The sequence below is a fragment of the Sciurus carolinensis genome, chromosome 3, assembly GCF_902686445.1.
Source record: "Sciurus carolinensis chromosome 3, mSciCar1.2, whole genome shotgun sequence".
Classification (NCBI taxonomy): domain Eukaryota; kingdom Metazoa; phylum Chordata; class Mammalia; order Rodentia; family Sciuridae; genus Sciurus; species Sciurus carolinensis.
In genome coordinates this window covers 158,289,729-158,316,587 of record NC_062215.1, presented here as the reverse complement: position 1 = coordinate 158,316,587, position 26,859 = coordinate 158,289,729, and the positions used below count along the sequence as shown (strand labels likewise).

General features: G+C 33.2%; 1 protein-coding gene across 5 annotated transcripts in view; it reads left to right on the top strand.

Moving 5' to 3' along the window:
• Positions 1-26,859, top strand: part of Erbb4 (erb-b2 receptor tyrosine kinase 4) — a 1,062,955-nt gene that overhangs the window by 580,596 nt on the left and 455,500 nt on the right. For all 5 annotated transcript variants that reach the window (XM_047545016.1, XM_047545015.1, XM_047545020.1 and 2 more), the window contains exon 3: positions 147-333. In XM_047545016.1, the coding sequence (XP_047400972.1) occupies positions 147-333 (187 nt within the window). The remainder of the gene's footprint in view (positions 1-146; positions 334-26,859) is intronic.

Sequence of the window (26,859 nt, the reverse complement as noted above, 5' to 3'; positions counted from 1 at the left end):
AATAAGAATGTGATATGGAAATTAGTATAGTAAATTAAAAGCTGAAAATTGGAGTTAAATTATTCATTTTTATCTAAATGACTGTATGGACATACTGACAAGTTAACTTTAATTTTTAACACAGACTATTGTTTGTGTCTTTTCAGTCTATTCGAGAAGTCACAGGCTATGTGTTAGTGGCTCTCAACCAGTTTCGTTACCTGCCTCTGGAGAATTTGCGCATCATCCGTGGGACAAAACTTTATGAAGATCGATATGCCTTGGCAATATTTCTAAACTACAGAAAAGATGGAAACTTTGGACTACAAGAACTTGGATTAAAAAACTTGACAGGTAAAAAAATATCAGAAATAGCAAATATACTTTTACTATCAATGTAATATAACATGCATATGTGTTTACTGTAGTATGTATTGGAATGGGTTACACTCCAGAGTATTTAAACATGTGCTATTTATTCATTTTATAAGAAATGATGCCCTTGCTTTTATTTATAGATTTCGTAAGTGCTGTTTGAAAGATACCATAATACCGTATCTCAGCAGAACAGAAGTGCACTCTAAGGAAATGCTCAGTGACTGAAAACCCAGATATGAAGCAGGTTTCAGAATGTTGTTTGGTGGTTGCAGATGAACAGTAGACCATATCATTAAATCTCTGCAATAACACCACAGCTCTCACTCTTGTTAGAGCTCAGGAATACCCAAGCCATTATAGCTAGTTCAACTATTCTTTGGTTTTTTGCACAATCATCTTGTTTTGGAAAACATAGCTGATTTACTCAGTTTCTATTTCTCTTATTTCCTAGCTCACAAAATGCCATTAGTAATTCTTTCTCAGAATACGTCAATATCATCAGTGATATTTTTCTCCCTTTGATTGGACATAGGTAATGCTAGCAAATTAAAATTATCATCTTGCTGTGACAGACATTTTATAGGAATTGATATCTTCTCAGTTTTTACTTCATAAAGGCTCTTGTGGAAGACTTGTTGATACAAAGTTTCTAATAATGAATATTGCCATGTATACCTTTAATCAAAATGTGCTAATTAGTAATCAATGCCTAACAATGGTATGAAATAGATCACACTATTAATCTAAGTTAATATAGTCTATACATTTTGTATCTAAACATGCAGTATTTTAAGTGTATTTTAGATATACTCAATATTAATGTTTCTTGATATTTGAAAATAATTTGAATATATCACCTTAAAATATTAAGTAATAAACAAGGTTAATATTGTCAGATTATTGAGATTACATTTTTAAATGCACAGTGGATATGAACTATGTAGTTTCATACTTGCCCAGATGTGAGAGATAAAATTGGAATATTTGAGAGAAGAAAAGAATACTATGTTATTTATTTGGGACGTGATTATTATAGAATTGAAATAATGGTAAATAAATGCATATTGCTCAGAATTTATGGATTCTTTCAGCAGCATGTACTTTTCTTTTTTTTAAAAATTGTTTTCCTACTGAAAAATGGAATTTTTTACTAAATTGCTACTTAATATAAATAATGATAGGAGGAAGAATTTTGGAAATGAGTAGGAAAAAGCTGAATGATTGAAATTAAAAATCTCAAAATAATATGATCTGGGACTGGGGATGTGGCTCAGTTGTAGAGCACTTGCCTAGCATGTGTGAGGCACTGGGTTCGAATCTTGGCACCACATACAAATGAATACATAAAATAAAGGTGTTGTGTCCATCTACAAATAAAAGTAAATTTTTAAGAAATTTTATTTAAAAAAATAATATGATCCAGTTAAAACTGGCATAGGAAGCCTTGTAATTTTTTAATGATTTTTCTGATTATATCACAAATGAATAATTTTATTTTTAAATGTTTTGTAATACTTGAATTCTTTTATTCTATAAAATATTCTAGTTGAGGAGTTTCCATGCATCATAGCAGTCTTTAAAGAGTTCTCATATTTATTATCATATATAGCCTCAGTACTACTAAAATATTAACAAAAGTTATTTACTCAAAATTATGCCACCTTTATGCATACATTAGGAATTGAGTTCACACCAGGAATTGCTTATGATTATGATAGTTTAGCCTTTGACATACCAAAATGTAATGCTCTGATTTCAAACAGCTATTCTTTACTTTGTCAGAAAACCTTATATTTTTGTGGTACAGTTGTAGAGAGTTATTATTCATTTTTTGAAAGTGAATTAAAGAACTATGCAAAAATAAAGGGTGGGAAAATTATTAGGACAACTTGGAAATCTTTTAGAAATTTTATTTCTTAGGTGGTTGACAAAAAAGGCTGGATTGTTCTCTAAGAGACAGGCTAGGATCATTGAATTACTCTAAGTAGCACAATGGATACTGGAACTCTGATTCTGAGAATCTGATATCACACAGTAAACATGACTGTTTTTGTGTTGAAGAATATGTGAAGAAAGACAAAGATGCCTGTTTATATGAAGAGGAATTGAGAATAAAATTTGCTCTACCGTAATATCTTAACGAGTTAAATGTTCTAGTTAACTTGGTTAAAGCAATAAACAAATTTGCAGTTCACTTCAGGTAAGATTGTTTTTGTGCTTTGGAAAGCAGTTTGTTTTAAATTGCTTATTTATGTGTTATACAAAACAAGCAAATATTCTTTAAATTTTTTATGTCATATAAGTCCAGGACTACCAGGCTGTCCCTAATTGCAGATCAAATAGAAACCCTGCTTATTAGTCAAATACCTCATTGTACTAATATATCACAGTGTGTTAAATGTTTTAGCTCATTCTTAAAGAAAGAGCAACATTGTATGGGAACTTGATAGAAATGGAAATTCTTGGCCTTTGCATGAAATCTACTAAATGATTGGTTTGGGAATAGGACCCAGCAATGGGTGTTTTACATATCCATCTTGAAATTCGGATTACTAAGGTTTGAGAACATTATTCTGACTAATTAATTGATGTTACCAAAATGGTATAACAATGTCTAGTTAACCTCTTTACACTTACTTGATACAAATAATTTTCATTCATTTTTCATTTTGTAGAGAGAAGGGAGTGGAACAGGCATGCTTTTATTTAAATGACAAGAAATATACCCTAGGTTGGTATCAGAAGGAAAATAGCACAGTGGGAGCTTGGAAAGAAACATATATGAAATGACTTAAGAGGCATGGGAGATGCTGTAATATACATTTTGTATCACCATTTTGCCCAATACTAATAGTGTACTGATAAACCATTCACAGACAACAATCATTCATGGTGAATGATTTTATTTTTTAAACACTTACAACAAGATAAATAACAAGTAGTAGTTGTGAGGATGAGAGGTAGATAGAGTGTAGTAACAGAATTTTGAGATCAGGATTGCAGAGTATTCCATGTATGCATATGTATGTGGTTATAGTTTGTATTTCTCCTGAGGTAATTTTGCTCTGTTGACATTAGAATAGAATGCCTTTGGAACAACACATTTGCTTCTTGCCCACCCTTTCTTATCTTTGTGTAAAGTATGTGTTCAGTTAACATGAGGGCTGCCATTTATAGAGGTTAATGGTTGGATGTTCTTTAGACTTATGTAATTAACTCCCCTGTATAACATTACTATTAATGAGTTTGATGTTCACCAAATGCTATTCCATGTACTAAAGACAGTATAAACTGTCTTATGTAGATATGCTTTTAAAAGAAGGACACTCTTAAAACATTTTTTTTTTTCTGGTGAAATAAAACAAAATGGCAACTTGTTTTGCTGCTGCCATTGACCTTCCCCTGATCCATTACAGGTGAGGTAAGGCAGAATGGAGAAGAAGTAGGTTTCTAGAATAAAAATAGGTCACTCTTCTTAAAAGAGAATGAGGAACTTGTCTTAGAATTTTCTAGGTTTCCATTAACACTAACTCAACCTTTTCTGGCCAGAGGAAAGGTACATGTTTGTCAGTGTATCCCCTAGAGACATAACCATCTCCACCTCTAGGCCATTGGAAAGGCCACTACTGCATCAAAGGATTCCAGAACTAGAGAGGAGCACATCACACCTTCTATGGAGGACCCTTGCAAGTAGCTGTGGTTCTAATTAGTCACATCCAAGGATGATGCCTTGCTGATTATTTTATCAGGTCCTTTTTTTTTTTCCTTTTTTTGTTTTGTTTTTTGTGGTGCTGGGGAATTGAACCCAGGGCCTTGTGCTTGCAAGGTAAGCACTCTACCAACTGATCTGTATCCCCAGCCTATCAGCTCCTTCTTAATCAAACATTCCAACTCAAAATCCAAATCAACATTTAATATTAAATTCCCAACCTTAATCCTATAAGCTTCTACATATTTAGTCCTTAGTCTGACCAAACTCTAAAAGGAGGTTTATTCTATAGGACACAAAAGCCACTATTATTTTCTCTCTTCTATACTTTATAAAATTACTTGATCTATTACTAGTGCTGAATAATATTATATAAATTCATCTATATGTTATATTGTATGGAAGAATCTTGGAGTTACCTAAATTCTTAATATCCCATTCATAATAACCTAGATATAAATTTAATACATGTATAGTTATATTTATTATACCAAATTTTAAAAAATTTTCTTAAGATATTTAATGTTTATATACCAGTTCTGCATTTATTATTTTTGTTGAAGGCAATAGCAAAAGAAATGAATAAGTAAAGATCAAATGAATTTAAATAAATGCTCTGGATTATAGTGTTAACATGATTTTGAAGAATGTCTTAGTTTGGGCTATGATAACAACCTACCACAGCTTGGTGTCTTAAACAGCAAACTCTTATTTCTCACAATTCTGGAAGCTGAGAAGTCCAAAACCAAGGTGCTGGCAGATTTCATGGCTGGTGAGGGTTTGCATTATCTTTTGCAAAATCCCTGGAAACCCCTATCTTTTTACTGTCTCTATTGTTTCTTCTTTTCCAGAATTGCTTATAGTTAGGATCATGCAATACATAGATTTTTCAGATTGACTTCTATCATTTATCCATAGGCATTTAAATTTCCATGTTTTTTACTTAATATAAGTCAATTCCAAAAACTCAAAGGTCGAATGTTTTCCTTGATAAGTCAATGATGATATATAATGGGAGTGGGGGTGGGGAATGAGAGAAGAATGGAGGAACTTTAGATCATGTAGAAGGAAATGAGAGGGAGGATGGGTATGAAAGATAGTGGAATGAAACAGACATCATTACCCTATGTACATGTATGATTACACGAATGGTGTGAATCTACATCATGTACAGCCATACAAATGAAATGATGTACCCCATTTGTGTACAATGAATCAAAATGTAGTCTGTAAAAAATAAAAAAAATTTAATTAAAAAAGAAATATACTTTTCCATAATTATCAAGCAGTATTTGATTTCAAAATTGACTGAAAATATTAAAGGTTATTATTTGCTATGCAATGCTTGATATATTTGCATTATAGATCCTTCTTCAAATAGCATGATTTGATACAGCAATAAGCAATTATTTAATAGTTTAAATTGTTGATTTAAAGAAATAAAAAGGGTGAAAGTGAAAATTTTTAGATTCTCAAGAAAGATTAAAATGAAAGTAAGAGTGGATTATCATTCCCAGAACTTGGAAGTCATTAACATATTCTTTAATATGTGAGCAAATAAGCAAATTGTGGAACATTCATACCATGGCTCATTATTCAGCAATAAAATTTTAAAAAATCATATGAAAGTTTATCTTAAATGTTTTATTTTTCACTTTATAAATTATGAGAATATCTCTTTTGAGTAGGTAAAATTTAGGATGATAGGCATTTTTTTTGTTCCTTCCAAAAATTAACTAAATATTTGACATTATTTTATACCTAAACATTCATGTTATTTTTGCATTTGCTTAATATTTTAGGAAATTCTAATTGAATAAATGTGTAGTGGGTCATCTCAAGTATATAATTATTTGAGATGTGGGCAAATAAGAATTTTAAACAAAAAGTAAATAATTGAAGTTATTGTGGGGAACCTTCAATAATAATATAAATGATACATTAAGCTTACTGGAATCTGGTAGAGGAAAAATAAAATGAAATGCTGAGTCTAGGAGAACTATGTCTGAAGGTTGTAAATTTTGAAACATGTAACATCTAATGCCTGCCTTCATCTATGCATAGGTTATTAATTAAAATGTTATATCAAAACAATGCAGCACCTTTTAATATTTAAGATCCTCAAACCTCCTTGACATCATTCCATAATGGTCAAATAAGTAATCTTATATCAAAATGGACAAGGCACCTATAATTGATTGTATGTCAAACAGCAAGCAGAAAAAATTATGTTGAAGTTTGTGGTCTGCCACTTATAATTTGGGTATCTCTGATGCTCAAGGTTTATTTTATCTTGAAAATTGTGAAGAAAATTCTATGTCACAGTGTTGTAACAGGCAGCAAAGAAAAGAAGTCACCTATAGCCCCTGTCACATAGATGATGCTCAGAAACCTTAGTTCTCTCTCAGTGTGTCTGTTTTGTTTTTAGCTTTCCTTTGTGTCAACACACTGATGAAACTATTGCGCTTGTTTATACATATTCAAATACATTCCCTATTGCTTCACTGGAGCTTTGGATGTGATTTGTTTAGACAAGAAGATGCTCCAAATTTAGTGTGTCTTCTGATGCTACTTTGAAGTACTTTCTGTAAAAGATCTGCTTCTCTGGCACTGAGAAGCCTGAGGCTGGTCTTCATCTACTCGGAGTCAGTGTGCTGCCTTGGCTACCTCGTAGCACGCCTCTCCTGATCCTGCCAAGCTTGTGTTGCCCCAGCCCTTCATTTCAAATCTCCATCATCACTCTTCACTCTTCATTGGCCCTGACATTGTCTTGACCTAGACAAAAGACACATTCATTCTGAGTTCTTTTTTCTGATGCTGAAGTTGCTAAGCATTCTTCAACTGCTCTGTGAAAGGTCTTAGTACTGTTTGAATGGGTTCAGCCAGGTTAGTTCAGGGATTGTTGTTAAATAGAATGTTTGACATTCTATTTGCATTAGAACTACTCAGCATGTTGTGATATTTGGAGGAAAAAAAATCCCAAGATTTCTCCAAGCTTAAGGAGAGATTACTTGGAAAATGATTTGATCAAAACCAATTTATAGTGAATATTACATGATCAGACAGAATCAGTGAGAAGAGTGGCACTTTCTTATTAAGAAGTCAGTTTTTAGATTGGGTAAGTAATTTCCAGAAATCATATTTTAATCAGTGTTTCTTTCTTTTTTTTTTTTTTTTTTTAATACTGCTGACTTGTCATGTGAGACAGTGTGTATTGGTTAGCAAAAGAAAAACCAAGATGGTATATTTGTGTCTATAGATAAGGCAGAATATGTATATATTTTTAATATTTATATATTTTAATATTTATAATATTTATATATGTATATATGTTGTGTGTGTGTGTGTGTGTGTGTGTGTGTGTCTGTCTGTCTGCTGCTGGGAATTGAACCCAGGGACTTTTGCTTGCCAACTTAGCTATATCCACAGCCCAGAAGCATATTTTTGATAAAGAAGAAATTTTACAAATATGTGATCAAAGAGTTATTACAGCCATTTCAGCAAGTTTTTCTGACACTTCTCAGCTTTATGGAACTGATGAATAATGTATGGAATGAATGAAGGAAAGAATGAGAATTTCTCTACCTATTGTAGAAAAGAGACTACATGGAGAAGTAAGCCTTGCGATGGGAGTATTAGTGGGATTTCCAAGGAGCAAATTAATTCCTCCACTTTGGGATGAATTTGTTTTTATTTGTGATAGCTAAGATGTTCTCCTCAGACTGTACTACACATCCCCCTTGACCTCTGTCTTTTCCAGGGATCCTGAAGAGGCCTGGCTCTCAGAAGTACATTCCATTCAGTTCCTATAGCAGCCTGCAGAAAAAATTGAAGGAAGCCTAATCTTATGGGAGCCTTTTAAGACAATTCCCTACTTGGGATCTTTGTGATTATTTTAAACCTTTGTGATTATTATTTCTTGATCCTAGGATACAGTAAGATCTACATTTTCCTTTTCCTAAGAGAAGAAGAATATATAGTATGAGGAAAGAAAACTTATAAGGTCAACAAACCCCCTTATCACAGTCCATTTATTGTGAAAGCCTGCTTATTAGCTTATGGTGCTTAGAAAATGGAGGAGAACTTTTGTATCTCAGAGTTCCAATTGCACTGTAAGAAAATGATTAGTTATCCCTATGCATCCCTATGGATCTGCAATTTCTTCCTGAGGAAATCAGTAAATATATCAGAATTCTGTGTGCCCATCCTTGTCCTAAGACATTAGCTTTTTCTGACTTGAAGATACTGAATTATAAAGGAATAACAAATTCCCAGCATTCAGTAAAAGTCACCAAGGGAGGAGTAGCAATGCTGGGGCCAGAATCATTGGATCATTGCACATTCTGATTTGATGACAGAAGAATGGAAACGGTATGAATAATATTTAAAAATAAACAGAATCCCTGTTTTAGATGGAATGAAGACTGCCTGGAATTTTTTCCAGGTTTCTATTGCTAAATAAATTAATGTCTTCTACTTTAGTTAGAGGAAACAGCCCCTCAAGTGGCAGAAGCTGAAGCCCTCAGTCAGTCAGAGGTCAGACTTCTTATTTTCTTCCAATTATTTATCAAAGACTAGATTAAATATAATATCCCATGTTGTCATGAATTTTACACTTTACAAAATGCTTCGAGCTTCCTTTTCTTTATATACATCCCTGTAATGCTGACCTTGCAAATATCTTTGTTGTAATTTTACATCTAAGGAAAACTGGCCTAAGGTCTTGTAGCTAATAAGGTAGACCCTGTGCTAAAATCTAGACCTGTTTCCCATTTATTTCTTGTGCCATTCCCAAGAAATGTTTAACACAATTTCTACAAATAATACCATAGTAAGCGAAATGTTAAATTGGTTACAAATGTAGACAATCCAAATTTAAGTGAAGGGTCTTAAGTTGTATTTTGAAAATCATATTTTAAAATGTTGATATTTGTGAAATATTTGAATATATGATAGTAAAATCATATATTGATAGTAAAATTGATAGTAAAATACAAACTAACAAATAAAAATACGATTACAAATACTAGATTTGATTAAAAAGTAACAGATTTATGAACTCATTCTATAAACACTGCCATCCAACTATGGCTTCTTAAAAATCAAGGTTACTAATCTGTTTGTTAGCCATCACGCTCAAATATTTATTAGTTGACAATGTTATTGGTAAAGGTTCAAGACTTTTTTGAAAAGTGATGTCAATTCAAATATTTATTAGCTTTGTTTTTTGTTCTACTTGTATATTCAAGACGTTGTGCAGAGATATGAGCTATTCTAAATTATCTCTACATTCCTGTCTTCTCTCAGCAAATATTACATTTCTGACAAATATTTACCCTTCAACTGCATTGTGAAAGCATTGTGAAAGTATCTTCCCCAATTATTATTAATATTTACATAGTCACGCATGTCTGGGGGCTAGGAACCTCCATTTTAATCTCTCTTACATGGTACACCAGCACTGTCCAATGGAACCTTCTGTGATGATGGACATTTTTACTTTGTGCTACAGTAGAGTAGCCAATAGTCAAATGTGGCAACTGAGATGAGGTTGGTCTGACTGAGAAAATGGGGTTTTGATTTTATGTAATTTTTAACTAATTTAAATAACCACGTGTGACTAATACCAATGGTACTTCTGCAATGGTTCATACTACAGGGACAGCATGGTTTACTGAACCCAACGTGGTAAGGAAGGTATTACAAGCAGAACAACATAAGGAGCCAGAGTTCTGGCTCTGGATCAAATCCTGTTCTGAGGCAAGGTATTCAACTTTCTAAGCTTCAGTTTTGTCATCTTCACATGAGTATGATAATTAGCATGATTATGGATGTTGAATTATAAATTACATATGGAGTATTAAGTGGCATGCTTTTTATAAAAACAATACAATGGTTACTATTTTTAAATTATTGAAGTTATTAAACTTATATCATCAAATTATAACATATGACAATGTATTATTTATGATTTAGTTCTAACCATATTTTATATTGAGGGCTCTGGGTGGCATGCATTGCTTCTGAATATGACTTAAGTTGCCAGTTGTTATGAGTTGGGTGCTTTCAAAAAAGCAGATGTATCTCTTTAAAAATCAGATTTTTACTTTTACTTTCAGTTTCTACAGTATGAATATCTAGTTAGAAATAGGTCCCAAAATCTTTTTCTCATATAGTGTCATTCACAAAGTCCTAGGAGATTATAATTATTGCTATACCAGAGAAACTATTTGAACAATGTTAAGAGTTATTTCTGGCATATTCTCCATGTCCTTAGGATTCCTCAGTTCCTGTCAAAAGTTTCTTTTCATAACACAATATTTATTTAATAACAAACAATATGTCATAGAAGAAGCCCTTCTAGAAAATATTTCCTCAAATAGCTATTCACCTTATTTCTTCAGATCTAAGTCAGCAACAGCTGTAAGAAACAATATTTTTTGTCATTTGTAGTTCACACTAAAAAGTAAAAGCCCCAACATAAATGTAAAAGATTGTAAGATGAATTAGTATTTTAAAGACAGTAATGTGATAAATGTCTGTATTTTAGAAGTGATACAGTATGGTAATATTTCAAGACAACAGAGGTTCAAAAACCACTTATTGTTTTCCTTAAATCTTAGCACAATTACTACCATTATTATAAAAAACTGCAAAACTTGGAAATCTATGAAACAGATTACAATAAACATGATCAATATTTTTAATATTATGAATGGAATTTCCCATTTATATATATCTGTCAGGGAATAGATAATTGAGAATTTTTATGGCCCAACACTTTTGGATATATTAAATGTTACCATCCAGAAAATTTTAATTATTATTTTTGCCTGAAATTTAACTCATTTATTAACCCTGTTGGCAAAAGAGATGGAATTATAGTTCAAAAGTTAAAAAAAAATCAGTTACTATAGGCATTTTTTCCTTTCTTAATAATACAAATCAGCTGAGTCTGAGGATTATTACAAAATATCACCATGAAAATATCATCTATCTTCTTCACCAGTCTCACTGGAAGTTACTCCAACTTTCATAGTATCTTCCCTTTCTTCCCTTTAATATTTTATGAGCCTTCTGTACACTATATTTTATATTTTGTAGCTACAATTTTATTATTAATAAAATCAAATTATTTTGGTTATTGTATTATAAAATCATAAAAATTTTGAAGAATATTGCAAGAAAAGTAGTGATCCATAACCTTTGCTCCTTTCTAAGATCATTCAATTTATTCAATTTCATTTGCTCTGTGATGGCAACAAAAGGTTTAATTTTGTGATTTTTAGTTATATTGTAACAATTATAGCAAAGGAACTTTTTCATTATTTTTTTATTTAGCTTTTAATTTTTTACAGACTGCATTTTGATTCATTGTACACAAATGAGGTACATAATTTCATTTCTATGGTTATATACAAGGTAGATTCATACCATTCATGTAATCATACATGTACATTGATTTTGGTTTTATGTAAGATAAAGGGATTCAAACTTTAAGTTTTAAAATGATAGTCTTTGCATATTCTAGCAACTATTGAAAAAACAGACTATAATTTTGATGGCACCTCAAATTTTCTAAATTTTTCATTTTAATATTCAATTGGATGATATTGGATAGAATCATGTATCTTGTGATATCTTTATAAGAATTCAACTATAAATTTTAGAATTTATTAATTTTTACATTATTCATGTAGCTAGCACATTTTTAGGGTTTATGCCTTTGATTTTAACAAAATTACCTGCATTTTTTAGTATAATCTATAAAACAAAGTTTCTATATGACATAATAGAGTTTATGAGAGATTATATATATATACATATATATACACACACACACATATAATATACATATATACATATGTTAATTATGATAGCATCCATAATTAATTAGCATTTACTTTACAGAAATTGTTTACAGTCATTATCATCCTGAAATGAACTCCATAAACTATGGTTTTAAAATATTAAGCACAGGGAACATGAAAAATTATAATCTTCAGATATGAAACCAGGTAGTAAAATTCCAGAGTTCCCTCTTCTTGCCATGTGATAGAAATTTCAGGAAGGAAGGAGATCATGTGCTGTAAACTTTCATTATTCTGTGCTATGTGCCAATGAGTTGAAGATGCATGAAATTGTTTGGTCCAGGTGTCACCACTTCAGTACAGCATTTCTGTTTTTTTTTTTAATCTTAATGAGGCTTAGTATGATATTTTACCTGGGAAATTAAATGAATCTAAAAGCGATGTGGATTACATAAAAAAGATTGAATTATTTCTTACCATATTAAAAAACATTTGATCAGGTTATTTAGGCTTGTTCCTAGAGATACTGGAACTAGGATAACAAAATAAATTGAAATGCCCTAATTGGACATAGACTTCATGGCTTTTCCTTTATTAACACTAGAATACAAAGGGATGGATAAGTAATTGTATTTGGAAATATCATTTTATTGCTCAAGAAGTTGCATCTACTACAAGTTCTATTACTCTTTTAATTTTTTTTTGTGAATAAGGTGAAAGAAAAAGGAACCTAATATAAGAAAAATGGCAGAATTGGAAAAGCTCTCTAGTTTGTGAGGTTATTTTTATTAATTACTTTAAAATCATATTTTTGTCTTAACAGAGAAATAGTAGAAAAGATGGTTCTATATAATCAGTGTATTTTGTACATGAATCATGCAAATAGTCACACCAACTTTCTTAGTTTTTAAATAAGGTCCAGCATGCTAACTGAGTTTGTCTCTTCTTTGATAGCAGGATAAAAATAGATACCATTTTGAAGTGTTTGAGAGAAAAAGGACAAGATAAGTCTACACTGTTTTTGAAATCAAATAGGTCTTCCTTTCTTCCTTAGCTGGAGCAGTAATGGGTAATTTTTACCTCCAAAAAACATATATATACATTTGTTTGTGGGTATAGGTACAGAAGAATTTTATGAAGTATCTCTTCCAGTTTTATTAATTATCATACTCAATTTCTTTTGGAAAGAAAAATATTTTGGGACTTATTATTTATAAGATGATAGAAGAGACATTAAAGTTATTAAATGTTTGTAATTCCTTTAGGATTAGAAACTCTCAGACTAATTAGTTCCAGAATTTTTGTATGTCTTAAAGGTAAACACATTTCATATTATTTTGAGCTTACATTTTACTTATTAAAACAAATGTTTCATACCTATATAGCAAGGAAGATTATGCTCTTTTAAAATAATGTATAAAATATGTATTCATATTTGGGATTAAAGAATGATAAACATTTTAATCTATTCCTTCAAAAAAAGCAAAGCTGAATAAAAAAGGTGAAGTTGGAGGGGATGATAAAATGCAATATCAAGAGGGAAAAGAGGAAATTTAGAGATTTTCTTTCTTTTCTTTTCTTTTTCCAGCATCAAATGTTTATAGCAGTTGAATAAGAGGTGTCAAAATTTGGAAACCACCAATACAATCTTTAACATGTGAATCAACAAATAATGGTACAATCACACAGTAGAATATTTTCTGGTGATAAGAAAACATAAGCTATCAAAAACCCTCTCTTGTTTTGAAATTGAGTTCCAGAGAGGACAATAATTTACACAAGATATTTTTGTTCTTAGACCTAGCCCAGTGTTTCTCAACTATATTCTAAAACAGGATTTGATTCAAGACCCAGAAAATGGAAGGTAACCTTAAAAACAATTTTTTTAAAAATGAATGCCAAATTATATGTGAGTGGTTATGCATTCTCATTCACCAATGGGAAGAAAATTAAGTCATATAAATATGTGTGTGAAACACTATAAACTCATCTGGGACCCAATTGCAACCTATGAAATATTATCAGATTTGGTATGAGCTTTTTAGTCTTATTCAGAGTGCTCTTTATTATGTTTTGCAAAGAAAAAAATGGTACCTGTCAGACCTATAGGTCTATCTTTGATATAGCACAGGGAGAAAAATGAAATGAAGGAGGGAAGCAGCCGTGTCACTGATATCATTGTTCACATACTGAGTGTGTGGCTGAGCTTCACATCTATGCTTTACATTGTCATTCCATGTACTTAGAAATTACATGTCATAATGATAAATCTTAGTAATTAAAATTGTATCGTACTTCAAATTCCGTTCTTTGGTGCTCAGGGAAAAGGGGTGAATCAAGAATTGGTGTCTTGGTTCAAGTGCCTCTTAAAAATTAGAAAATCTAATTATCACTTGTGTAAAATAAATACATTAGAGGTCACAGTATAGGTTATCAAATCCTTTGTGATTTTATTGAAGATCATCAGTGTGTACCGGAAGTAGCACCCCATTGTTTTATGTATTTAACAGTATTATAAGCAGTAATATCTTATGATACATTTGACTGATCATGAAATAAAAAATATTGAAACAAGAATTAAAACAATAATATTTTGGGGACCATTTTCACGTCAATTTTAATGTTTAATTGAAATTGAAATCAAGAAGAGATATAATGTAACTTTTCCATTCATTTACATTTTAATCCTTTGCCATTTGAATCACATAATCTTAGATTTTTAAAGAAGAAATACAGTCACTGTAATCCTCAAAATAATAAGAGATTGAAGTTCTAAACTACAATGTATTTCTAAATTGCATTTAAAGATAAACATGGAATGATGTCCCCAAAGGGTTTTCTTTTCAAAAATATTTTTAATTATAATTGCAAAAGATTAAGCCAATTAGTCTGTAAACTAGAAAAAGTCCTTTGGAAAAAGTAATGTATAAAATTATTAAGATACAAAGGACAAACAGCTAAAAATTCATAAATATCTACAATATTTGTAGAAGTGAGAGGCAATCCTAATTGTGTCCATTTATAGTTGTTTATCACTTCTTCCATGAAAGCATGCAAAACAACCACAGATCTTAGGTAGTTTCATTGAATCTTTATTGACAAACATTTGTTGATTTTAGCTGAATCTAAAATCACTAGTGAGTCTAAATTTCTAGATTCATATTCTCAACCCACTTGCAACTCAGATAAATCACCGAATACATCTGACACTGTTTTTGATTCAGAGATGAAAGATTTTTTCTTTTTCCTCTTATTATTTAATAATATTTGCTAGGTTGCACACACATATAATCCCAGCAACTGGAGAGATTGAGGCAGAAAGATTACACATTTGAGACCAGACTTAGCAATTTAGCAAGACCTTCTCTCAAGAAACAAGTTTTCATGCTTGGGATGTGACTAAGTGGTAAAGGCCTTGTCTGGCATGCACAAGACCCTGGGTTAATCCACAATACCACAAAACAAACAAGCAAGCAAACAAAATACTCCATGCTACCTGTTTTCCTGGAAAAGTTCAGAGGCAAAATGTGACTCACATTTTCTTAGTGCTCAGGTCCCTTCTTTAGAATAAGTAAGGACATGACATCACCCCTTCCCATTCAGCAAGGAATGGCATTGCATTTTTGCTTTTTGAGAACTTGGGAACTGAAATTCAAACAGTTAATAAAAAATGCAACTCCTCAGGCATATCTAGGGACCACTGTTCAGGTTTAATTTTTCAGTGCATACATTCTTCTAGCACAGGCACGACAATATGCTATACTAATATCTAACATTTACATTCAGTGAAGTGTCATCAAAGGTAGACCTACTGTTCTTTCAATAAATTGTTTTACTTTCCTACTAACACTTAAGAAAAAGAAGAAGAAAAAAAAAATCTTTGGATGGCTGACTTCTACGGAGAAAAATAACATGTGTTGAGCAACAAAACCAATTTAGTTGGTTTTAAATACTGAGTTTAAGCCAAGACTTCCCGGTGCCAAGAAAATCCTATTCATTGTTGTTCATTTCTTAATTTCTTAGTTCCTCTCACAGTATTCAAAGGTCCCTGCTGGGTAGAGCTACCAATTCAGCAAAGAATCTGTTTCCCCAGAGATTACTTTTATCCTGTATTTGAAATTCATTAATCATTGCTTCCTTTAAGTCCCCTCTATACAAGAAGGAATGGGATGTAAATGCTTAGGTATTTTGTTCCTGATTCTAAGAAGCAGAAACAATGCCAATTATATTTTTCAGTCCATCCTATTTGCTGAACTTGCATTGGAAATTTTGAGGACTTATTTTAAATAGCTAAGATCTAATTTAAGTATTTTCTGGAGCTTTGAAAAATAATTAAAGCATCCACTTATTATTTGCTTGGGAACTTGAACTTCTAAAGAAAGGGCAGGGTAGTGCTGATAGTGTTTTTGGTAGCTCAATTGCTATAACACGGCTGGGGTTCTCCTTCAATGTGTGAAAAAGAAGTGAGCCATGAGCTGTCAAAACAGTGGATATGTGAAACACCTGCAGAGAGTAACTTGGTTTCCAGACTCAGTAACCACACAAAACCTGAGAGTTGCTTTCTAAAATTGGAATCCATACTCCAAAGATGAAGGCTTAGGAAAGGCATCTTCACGGCATTTCTTATTTTTTAAGCTTATTTCATGTTTGTACAAGTTCTTTTATTTCATAAGTAAGATAATCCAGAGCTCAGATTCTAATTGCTTAGAATCACTGTAAAATAGAAGATTCACTTAGTTTCCTATATTTTTGAATTACAAGGCCAACTGTTTTCTAATATGAACAAAACAATGATCCATGACTCTTTTGTTTGTATACCATGAAAACCATACTTAACAATTATATTTATATCCTACTGCAACTGCTTGAATTCTGTGACTTAAAAATTATACTGTCCACAGCATTACTCTTTTTGTTAGGAAACAGAGCCGTTTTCTATAAAATAATTGTAATAATTAATCCATTCAGGATAGCATGTCATATCTATTTTAAGGTTTCAAAAAGGAAAACACAGAAACTTAGCAAAAGACAAACATTAGAGAGATATATAGTTAAATAGACTCACAAGTAAATAATAGAAAATAGTAGAAAAGAGTATGTGTACGTGCACATACATATTTACCTATAAAAGATAGGTATGCATGTGTATAGGTACATATGTATACACAAATGCACAGATACATACATATATGTGTGTGTGTGTCTACTTTGTGACTATTATGCATAACCATGCACATTGTGTGTCACTGATGTCTATCTAAGGAGGAATATGATCGACCTGCTATAATTCCACTTTTCTATTTATGGTCTGAAATGATATTTGACTTTGGAGAATTCATTTTCAAATAAAATTAATTTTACAGACCAGAGTATGTGACTCAGTAGACAGAATGGCAAATGAGTGATCCATATGCACTTATATCTATCAACACGGCACTGAACCTTTCGTGTGTCATAGGAAATGTGCCCACAGGCTGAAATGAATGTACAAAGGCATCACATGGGGAGAACATGCTGGAGGGGTTTTATTTGATGTTTTCAAACTGCTCTAGGGTCTGCCTTGCAAGAAACTCTTTTGGTTTTCTTTTATTTATTTATTTATTTATTTATTTATTTATTTATTTATTTATGTTTTAAAACACATGGCTTTCTTTTGAAACAGCCTACTAAGAGGAAGAGGAAAAGAGCAAATGAGTAAATTACAAAATGATCTGTGCAATCACAGTCTTTTCTCTCTCCCCCTCTTCCCACTCAGTGGCACACATTTGCACAGAAAATAAACTTTCATCTTCTTTATGTTCATCCATAGAGCTACTTGCCACAGTCCACAGTCAGTATTTTGAAATCACATGCCCAGGATTTGAGATCATAAACTACTGAAAGACAGAATAAAGAAAGAAGACATTGGAGTGAATACTTATTACATGTATTCTAGGACGTTTTCTTTTTGTTTCCTTATTAGTGTATTGTGTTGAACCAGTTAAAACTATTTGGAGATTTACACTTTTCTTTCAATAAAGGGAGACCATTACAATAATTCTGTCCCCTGTACTCTCAATATAAGTCATCAAATGTTGAAACCTGGCTTTGGATCACTCTATATTTATATCCTAAGAGGCATTCTATAGAGAGCTATAGATTAGGACATTGTGGTCCTTAAAATAGTTTTTCAAAGCACCATGCAAAGCTAATTTATATTTTTGAAACTTGACAAAGCCTTTGAAATGTCTGTGTGAGTTAAGTAAATTCAACTAATTACTACTTTACAAGACGAACAGTTTTCACGCCATGTTATGTCATTTTCTTGTCATGAATCCTCCATTTTTTCCCTCTTAAAAATCCCAAAGATCACCGGAGGCTAGGTACAGCCTTATTCATATACTGAGCTTGAAAGGATGAACATATCTGAAATCATCTTGGTAAAAGGAGGCATGCTCTTTTTCCTCCCAGGAAGAAGGCATGCTGCTAAACCTCTGTTTGCACACAAAAGATTATTTCTTGGGAGTTTGTGTTGCTCTGTGGTTTAGAAGTCAGAGCTCTCTTACCAGGGGTAGCCCCCAGGCTGGCATTTGATAACAGGGAACAAACAGGTGCAGTCCTCCAGTGTTCACATTGCTGGCTGCTCCACATGACAATGGCAGTTTTGTTCCCTGGGGTGAGTAGGTTGGGGGACAGACAGAGGGTTGGCTTTGCTTAGAACAAACACACTCTTGATAAAAGGTTACCATTATTATTCATGGGAAAAATTCAAAAATATAATCCTACATACTGATGAAGTCCAGGACATGAAATGTAACAAGGTTTTTCACTCACGCATAGGTCTCAGTGAAATTCTAGAAATCATCAGTACCCTGCCTCCATCCTTGGGGAATCTTTCTTGCTGCTGTTGGGAGTCTGTGTATAGACTTTTTCCTAAATTTTGGAAGGAGAGAAAAACTCTTAAAATTTTCCTCCTTGCTTGTTTGAGAATTATGTAAAAAATGAGTGTCACTAATGTAGTCCTTTATGTATTATAAAGGGATAGTGAACAATTTTTAATAGAGGAAGTTACAGAAAAAGTTATACTTATTAAATAGTGTTTACATTCCTTGGATGAATAATATTTTAGAGGTGGAAAGGCCTAACTTCCTTAATTCTCAAATATTAAAAATTCAACCAATAGCCAACATGTTGAGTTCTAGAGGGCAAAACTGAATTTCTAAAGGACGCGGAGTTATATGTATCATTTGATAAGTTTGACTTTGTCACCTGGTTTTATTTCCCTCATTTTACCTTTGTGTTCCCCACGGTCTAAAGCTTATATGACTGCCATGGTGTTTTGCTTGAAGGTGTCCTGAGGATAGGGAGCCTGATGATTTTTTCAGTATATTTTATGATCTCATTACTTATACAAATAGGGCAGTAGATGAAACTTTCTCATTATTTCAGAGGCCAGAAGTGAAAGTGAATGTCCTTCCTTTGCTTTGGTTTTAATGCTATATATACCTTCTGTCCTGAAATTTATGTCTTAAAAATGTATAGTGATTATTTCTTTAAAGTAATGACATTAATCCCCACCTCATATATACATGTATTATATCCATATTACATAAGTTTTCACATAAACTAATTATTTCTTTTAATTTTAATAATAAAATATCAGTGGCTGGGAAGTTACTTTCAAAATCAGTAGTCACTGTTTTGCCTTGCCCTCCACCATCTTGTCTTCAAAACCCTAAACCTATTCACAGTTGTAGCACGTAAGAGATGTCATTTCACATAGGCATTGCAGTTCTACTAGGGAACCCCAAATCACCTCTTTTAAAATGCTGTACTGATTTAGATCATTTTTGAACATTGATTTCTCATGTATGGCTTATGATTTGTTCTCATTACATTAGGACAGTACTTCCAATCATTTGCAGGTCTTACGTATTAGAACACAGTGTAACTGATCATCACGTTGGCTCAAATGCAACCCAGGATAGAACAGCTCTTGAAGAGACAGTACTTGAGATGGGCAAGTTCTCACTGAGGGAGTAGGCTAAGAAATGTTTAGTAAACTGTTTGAAGAGGGGGGGACCCAGAATGGATGGTGATCTAAGGTGCCCTAAAAATAAAGTCCTAAGTCTCCAGGATGTTTAGCTGGATTAAGTTTGGAGAAAGTGTTCCAGTACAGATATGAACAGAGAAGGATAGTGTGAACACAGAGTGAAGTTTTTTCCTGATTCTTAAGTCTTAGTTGTTGGGTCAACTGAGTGATGAGATGAGAGGCACATAACAGCAGTTGTATAATCACACTCCTGTCAGATATTTTGGCAATATATGTGACTCATTAGGAAAAATGACTTTTCTAAAAGAATATTTGATTAAACTTGTTACTGATACGGAATCAGTAAATGTCTGTAAAATTCTATCCATGATACCTGTTAGTCAACATCCCACTGTTTTTCAATAATAACATATTTTAACTAAGACACATGACCATGAAGCACATGGAAGGGTATTATATTAAAGGGTAACCGACACAAGGTTGAGACTTAAGGAAATATCAGACACTGAGCTAATTCTTGCCATATCAGATAGGACAGGTTTAAGTAGGCCCAGTAGTGATTCCCACAAACTCATCAATATATGCTTCCTTTTCATCCTGAGGATAGAATTAGAAGAAATTTTCCATGTTCCTTTTCCATTTAACATGATTTTGTAAGTTTAATTCACTAAAATGTGCATGGAGATGTCTTGTTTTTAAGTCTAGTCTATAAAATTTTAAATGCCCCTCCCCCCATTCTTTACCTCCATGAAAATCAGCTCTAGAAAATGACAGGTTGAAGACCACAGGGTGACCATCAGCCTGGATTCCTGATGAAGATGTGTAGACCCCTCTGGTGACTATGACAAGCCCTTGCCCAACCATCAAGAATACCCCTCCCCTCTACCTTACATAAGGGGTATATAAAAGTCCCTAAGATTTACATAAGCAGGAAATGTATAACTCTGTATATTTGGGACTTTAGGCATTTTAAAATCTTCTTATGACAGCAGCTAATATTATCCTAACTAATTTTGTGACTGTGTGAGAAAGGCAAGCCCTCATCTAGTAAAAATCTATTCTCTTGAGCAACGGTGTGCCAATGACCCACTTGTGGATGGTAGATATGAATCTTTGGAACAAGCTTAAGAGAGTGCATTGTGGAGAATGCCCAATAGTAAGAAAAGCCAATATTTTCATCACCATGCACTGTGAATGTTAAACAATATCTGTTATAAAATACACTTTTGTGGAAAATTGTTTTATGGCTCAAAGTATTAAAGAATCTTTAATTGCTGTTGAGTTTTTAAAATCTATGTTTAAGCTTCAAATTAGGACATTTTAATTATTCATCCATTAATACACATTACTTTACATGGAAGTTAATTTAGAGAACTTCTAATTCTACAGTCAACCTCTTCATATAGAGATATAGCTGTACACTTTGGTTTAGAGAGTACTTAGGATCAAAGTGATTTAGAGTTGTTCTGACTGCAGTCCCTGTGACCAACCCTTGATGTGTATTACATATCCTTGTGTTTAGTCTTTGAGCATATGTGATAATTACATTTTTATGTAATTTAAAATCAACAAAAATCATAGAGGTTAAAAAGATAAAACAATAGAATTTGAGTTATTTGAAGTGTAAAATTCTGTGTGATTATTTGGTACCTTTGGTAAAATAGCAAGGTACAATTACTTAATAACTAGCAAGTTTTAGTTTACACATAAAATATATTACCAATTTTGAATAAACTTATGAGATATGCTTGATTTTGAATCATTTATTTTAAAACCAAAGAATAAATCAAGAAAATAATTATTATTACATGATTGTTACTAATTATTATTGGAAGTAAATTTATCATATAGAGGAAACATTTGCTCAAGCTATCAAATACACTAAATACGCCACTGCAGTAAGAATATGTTTTTCCCATTTTATGCATTTTTTTATGGTGATATACATGTAATTGTTTCAACATTGCTGGAAAGGTGAACTCAAAAGCATGTTCCATTGAACATTGACAGTATCATGTTTCAAATGATAAAAACAGTAACATATAGTGTAGGTAAATAATTATGACTCAACTTCCTGGTTGACTTTTAAATGAATTATAAAATTTAGAGCAAATCTGAATGACAGAATGCAATCAATGTTTATTAAGTGTTTGTTGCATGCTCCCCATAATTTGATTTTTCTTTTTTTTTATTAAAATCTTTTTTATTTTTACAGATTTCATTTTGATTCATTGTACCCAAATGGGGTACAACTTTTCATTTCTATGGTTGTACACAATGTAGATTTACATCATTCATGTAATCATACATATACATAGGGTAATACTGTCTGTTTCATTCTATTATCTTTCCATCCCCCACCCCTCCCACACCATTTTCCTCTACACAATCCAAAGTTCCTTCATTCTTCCCTTCCCAGCTTCACCCCCCCTCATTATATATTGTCATGCACTTATCAGAGAAAATATTCAGGCTTTGGTTTTTGGGGCTTGGCCTATTTCACTTAGCATGGTATTTTCCAACTTCATTCATTTACCAGCAAATGCCATAATTTTATTCTTCTTTATGGCTAAGTAATATTCCATTGCGTATATATACCACAGTTTCTTTATTCATTCAATTGAAGAGCATCTAGATTGGTTCCACAATCTAGCTATTGTGAATTGAACTGCTATGAACATTGATGTGACTGAATCAGTGTAGTATGCTGATTTTAAGTCCTTTGGATATAAACCGAGGAGTGGGATATCTGGGTCAAATGGTGGGTCCATTCCAAGCTTTCTGAGGATTCTCCACACTGCTTTCCAGAGTGATTGCACCAATTTGCAACTCTACCAGCAATGTATGAGTGTGACTTTTTCCCCACATCCACACCAACACTTATTATAGCTTGTATTCTTGATAATAGCCATTCTAATTGGAGTTAGATGAAATCTTAGAGTGGTTTTAATTTGCATTTCTCTAATTACTAGAGATGATGAGCACTTTTTCATATATTTGTTGCTCAACTGTATATTTTCCTCTGTGAAGTGTCTGCCCATTTCCTTAGCCCATTTATTGATTGAATTCTTTGTATTTTGGGTGTAAAGTTTTTTAAGTTCTTTATAAACTTTGGAGATGAGTACTCTGTTTGAAGCATGTGTGGAAAAGATTTTCTCCCACTATATAGGCTCTCTTTTCACATTATTGATTGTTTCCTGTGGTGAGAAAAAACTTTTTAGTTTGAATCTATCCCATTTATTGATTCTTGCTTTTATTTCTTGTGCTATCGGGGTCTTGTTCAGGAAGTCTGGTCCTAAACCACATGATGGAGATTCAGGCCTACTGTTTCTTCTGTTTGGTGAAGGGTCTCAGGTCTAATTCCTAGATCCTTGACCCATTTTGAGTTGAGTTTTGTACAGAGTGAGAGATAGGGTTTTCCTTTCATTTTACTGCATATGGGTTTCCAGATTTTTCATAGTTACCATATTTATAGATTAGGTGGCTGAGTTAGGAGTTTGCTTGGTCATTTAGCCTCCTTTCAACCTACTGAAATTGGAATTCCAGGCTTTTAGCCTCTCAGATCCAAGGTTTAGCATTACATACTCATATTAATATCTCATAAATGGCATCTTTTGAACACATCTAGTATGTTCTTTCTGTTCTGCCACATTAATTTGGGCCATCTGAGAGATCACTTTGGGTGAAATAGGTAACCAGTAAATATTTGGTAATATTTTGTAAATTGGAACCCAAAGTAGTTAGATAATCTGCCAGCTTCACTTTGCCCCTTTGCTTAGAAAAGAGTATAACTTATTGCAAATGACTGTTTCTAAAACATTCCACAATTATTTGCTTAAGAAGAGAATGTATTCAAAAGGCAGGTGCTTTGTGATGCCTAATAGTCCATTAAATCATACTCATACTAATTTTTCCAATATGTGCCATTTTCCTTCAAACTTTTCAAGTTCCTAATCTTTCCATGATTAAGGAATATAAAACTGATAACAAATTTGCTAGGGATAGTTCTAGTTATGCATGTTTCATTAGCTTGTTAACCAAACTGAAAATTGTTCTCCATCTATAAGCTCAACTCTGCATAACTTTCATAATGAGTTTCCTTTTGTAACAACAAACAGCTTCATCAGAAATATCCTCCAAGGACTTACTTTTTTGGAGAGAAATAAATATCAAAAACAAAAGAGCAATGACAGAGCTATTGACAATCAATGCATTTATTTAAAAGCCTTAATTTAATGATATATGTTTGATTGTTGGAATTACTTAAGATAATAATCAGAAGAGTTTCGTACAAAGCAATTGATGTCCACTGAAGTAAAAATGATTTTCCAATTTATATTTCAGTGATTTTAAATGCAAACTATGTTAATTTTCTGAAAATATTTAAGCATTGTGTATAAAGATGGGTCTTATTTTAGAGGTACTCAGTTATGCCTGACATTAGTCTTTCTAGTAACATTCAGCAACTCAGGATCATTTAGACAGAAATGAAAAGATATCTAATATAGAAAGGGAAGGGGAAAGCTATGTGTGTATGTGGGTTTGTATGTATGTCTTGCTGAGTGCATAACTATTATAGCTGCCTTTTCAAGCCCTGAGCATAAGTGGCCCTGAGACCCTCCTGCTCAGAGCATGCTGACTCAACCACCTCCCTCAACTCTTCTTGGTCTTTTCCTCTACAGTAGATCACAGTTATCTTTGGCCTTTGCCTTTTCAACTGGCTGTGAAACTTGAAGTACCTTAGTGCTGCATTTCAGTTTTATCTGGTTCCACTTAATTAGGGCAAGGAGTAGAGCTTAAGGTTAAATGTGGAATATTGTTCGGTCAGTTCCTCCAATTAAAAATAAGTTTATTATATTCTTGGCTCAAAAGAGTACAAAGGAAAAAAAAAACAAAGTAAGAAAAGGACAAAACAGAAATGACTTGTGAGATGTAGGAGGTGGTGTGCAGGGGTACACTCTCTCTTGGGTGGATATTCTAAAAGAGGGAACAAAATCCCATTGAGGCTTTTTTAAGTTTGCCTATAACCTAAGTTTTAAATTAAATATCGGTCCAGTTAGGAGAGGTTGTTTCAAGTTTGCCATCCTGTGGAAATCTCACACTAGGAGACCTTTTTTGGGTTCTTATTATTCTGGAAGGACCTGCTTACATTAGGCCTCTAGAGTTCAGGAGGAACAATAAATCTTGAGGCTGCTGGTAAGGGGCTCAAATACACACCAGAGCTTCAAAGATAAGATGCTTTTGTAATCCGATTGTTGTGGTGTGATAACAGGGTGCCACATTCCATTTTTACTTAGAGGAGATAATATTACATTCTTTTGCTATCCAGTAAAATTAGATATTAAAAAATAGAACAGCAGATAAAAGACAGAATAAAAATTATTATTTGAATATTATATGTTCAGATTCATCAAGCATATGAGATACATATTAATCAACAGGATAACTATAGTAATTGAAGATTATATTGGCAGAGATGAAGTAAAGCTCATGCATACTCTTCATGTTATACAGAAAGAAACAGAACATGAAAACAAAACCACAGACCCACTGTGGATAGCCCCCAGGGATACAGGACAAATAAGTTGAGATGTTTCTTTGGTTATGGTCACCATAGTTAAGAGTCGTATATTTATAATTATAAAACTTCTCCTCTAAACTCTTGACTCAGAAACTCCAGAATTTACATAGGATAACTAACACATAGTCTACCTTAACATCTCCATTATAAAGAGGATTCAAGGTGCTAAATTAGAGGCACATAGTGTTGACCTGCTTCTCCACAAGATAGAACCCAAACAACGGGTGTATTGCTGCTTTTGAGGTTGGCTATGGGAGAGAACTGGAACTTGGCAGAAGATAGAGACCTGGAGAAACAGAGATTTTTGGATAATGGAATAGTGGGAGAAACAGCACCCCAGTAGCATGGCAAGGGGAAGTTGGATACCTCTGGGGGAGAGAGAGGGAGAGTTCTAGAGAACTGCACTAGCAAAATATTTGGCTACCTTGTGGACAACTAGACGAACAGAAAAGAGACCTGGAACCTGCATAGCAAGCTGGGTCTGGAGAGTTCTCTGCATGCACCGGCATATTCTTATGACACTGCAAGGAGACCCATCTTGAGAAGAACAGATTGAGTTTACTGCCCTAGGGGTCAGAGGCCTCTGCATTTTCCTACCTGGAGGACCTGCACAACCTCACCACCCTGGTTTAGCAAGCTGTTACCTCAAAAATCACTTTGATCTGGGGGAGAGATCCTGACATATCTGCTGAGAACTCTATGCAGTAGCAAACCAGGTTGAGACTGTGAGGGGATGTGGAAGATGCTTTCCATTTAAATTGGTGGGTTTGGAAATCTATCAATGTCTAGATGGCTGAATGTGTATGTGTGATTTTGCAAGGGAGACAAGTCTGGGGGCACCAGGACTATGGGCAGCAGATCACATGGAACTTGCCTCACCCCCAGCAAAGATCTTTGTAGCTCCATTACTCCTCCCCACCAGTGGGGGTGTCCAGGAACCTGCAGAGTTGGCATTTCCATGGCCCTCTTGAGCAGGCAGTGTAAAAACCTCTAGAGAATCTTTGCTTTGGGAGCTTCACAATCTACACTAGTTGGATGACATGCTTCAGTGCTGGCATTTTCCCCAGCTTAGAAGCATGCAGCCTAAAAACCTCTGAACAGAATCTTTGCTTGGGGAGTTCCTCATTATGGGCTAGCTTGTTTCAGTGTGCAGAACAGCTGAGAGGAATTCCAACTGGCTTCAACCACAAAACACTTCCATTAGTCACTGGCATGCACCACAAGAGAAAGAATGTGTGGGCATGTGGGGATGAATGACCCCTAGACTTCTGCCAAGGGGGCACATGATCTAAGAAAACCCAGAGAAGATTTGAACTACACAGGTCAAGATAATCCACTCTCTCCCCTTACTCAAATACTTCTGTGAAAA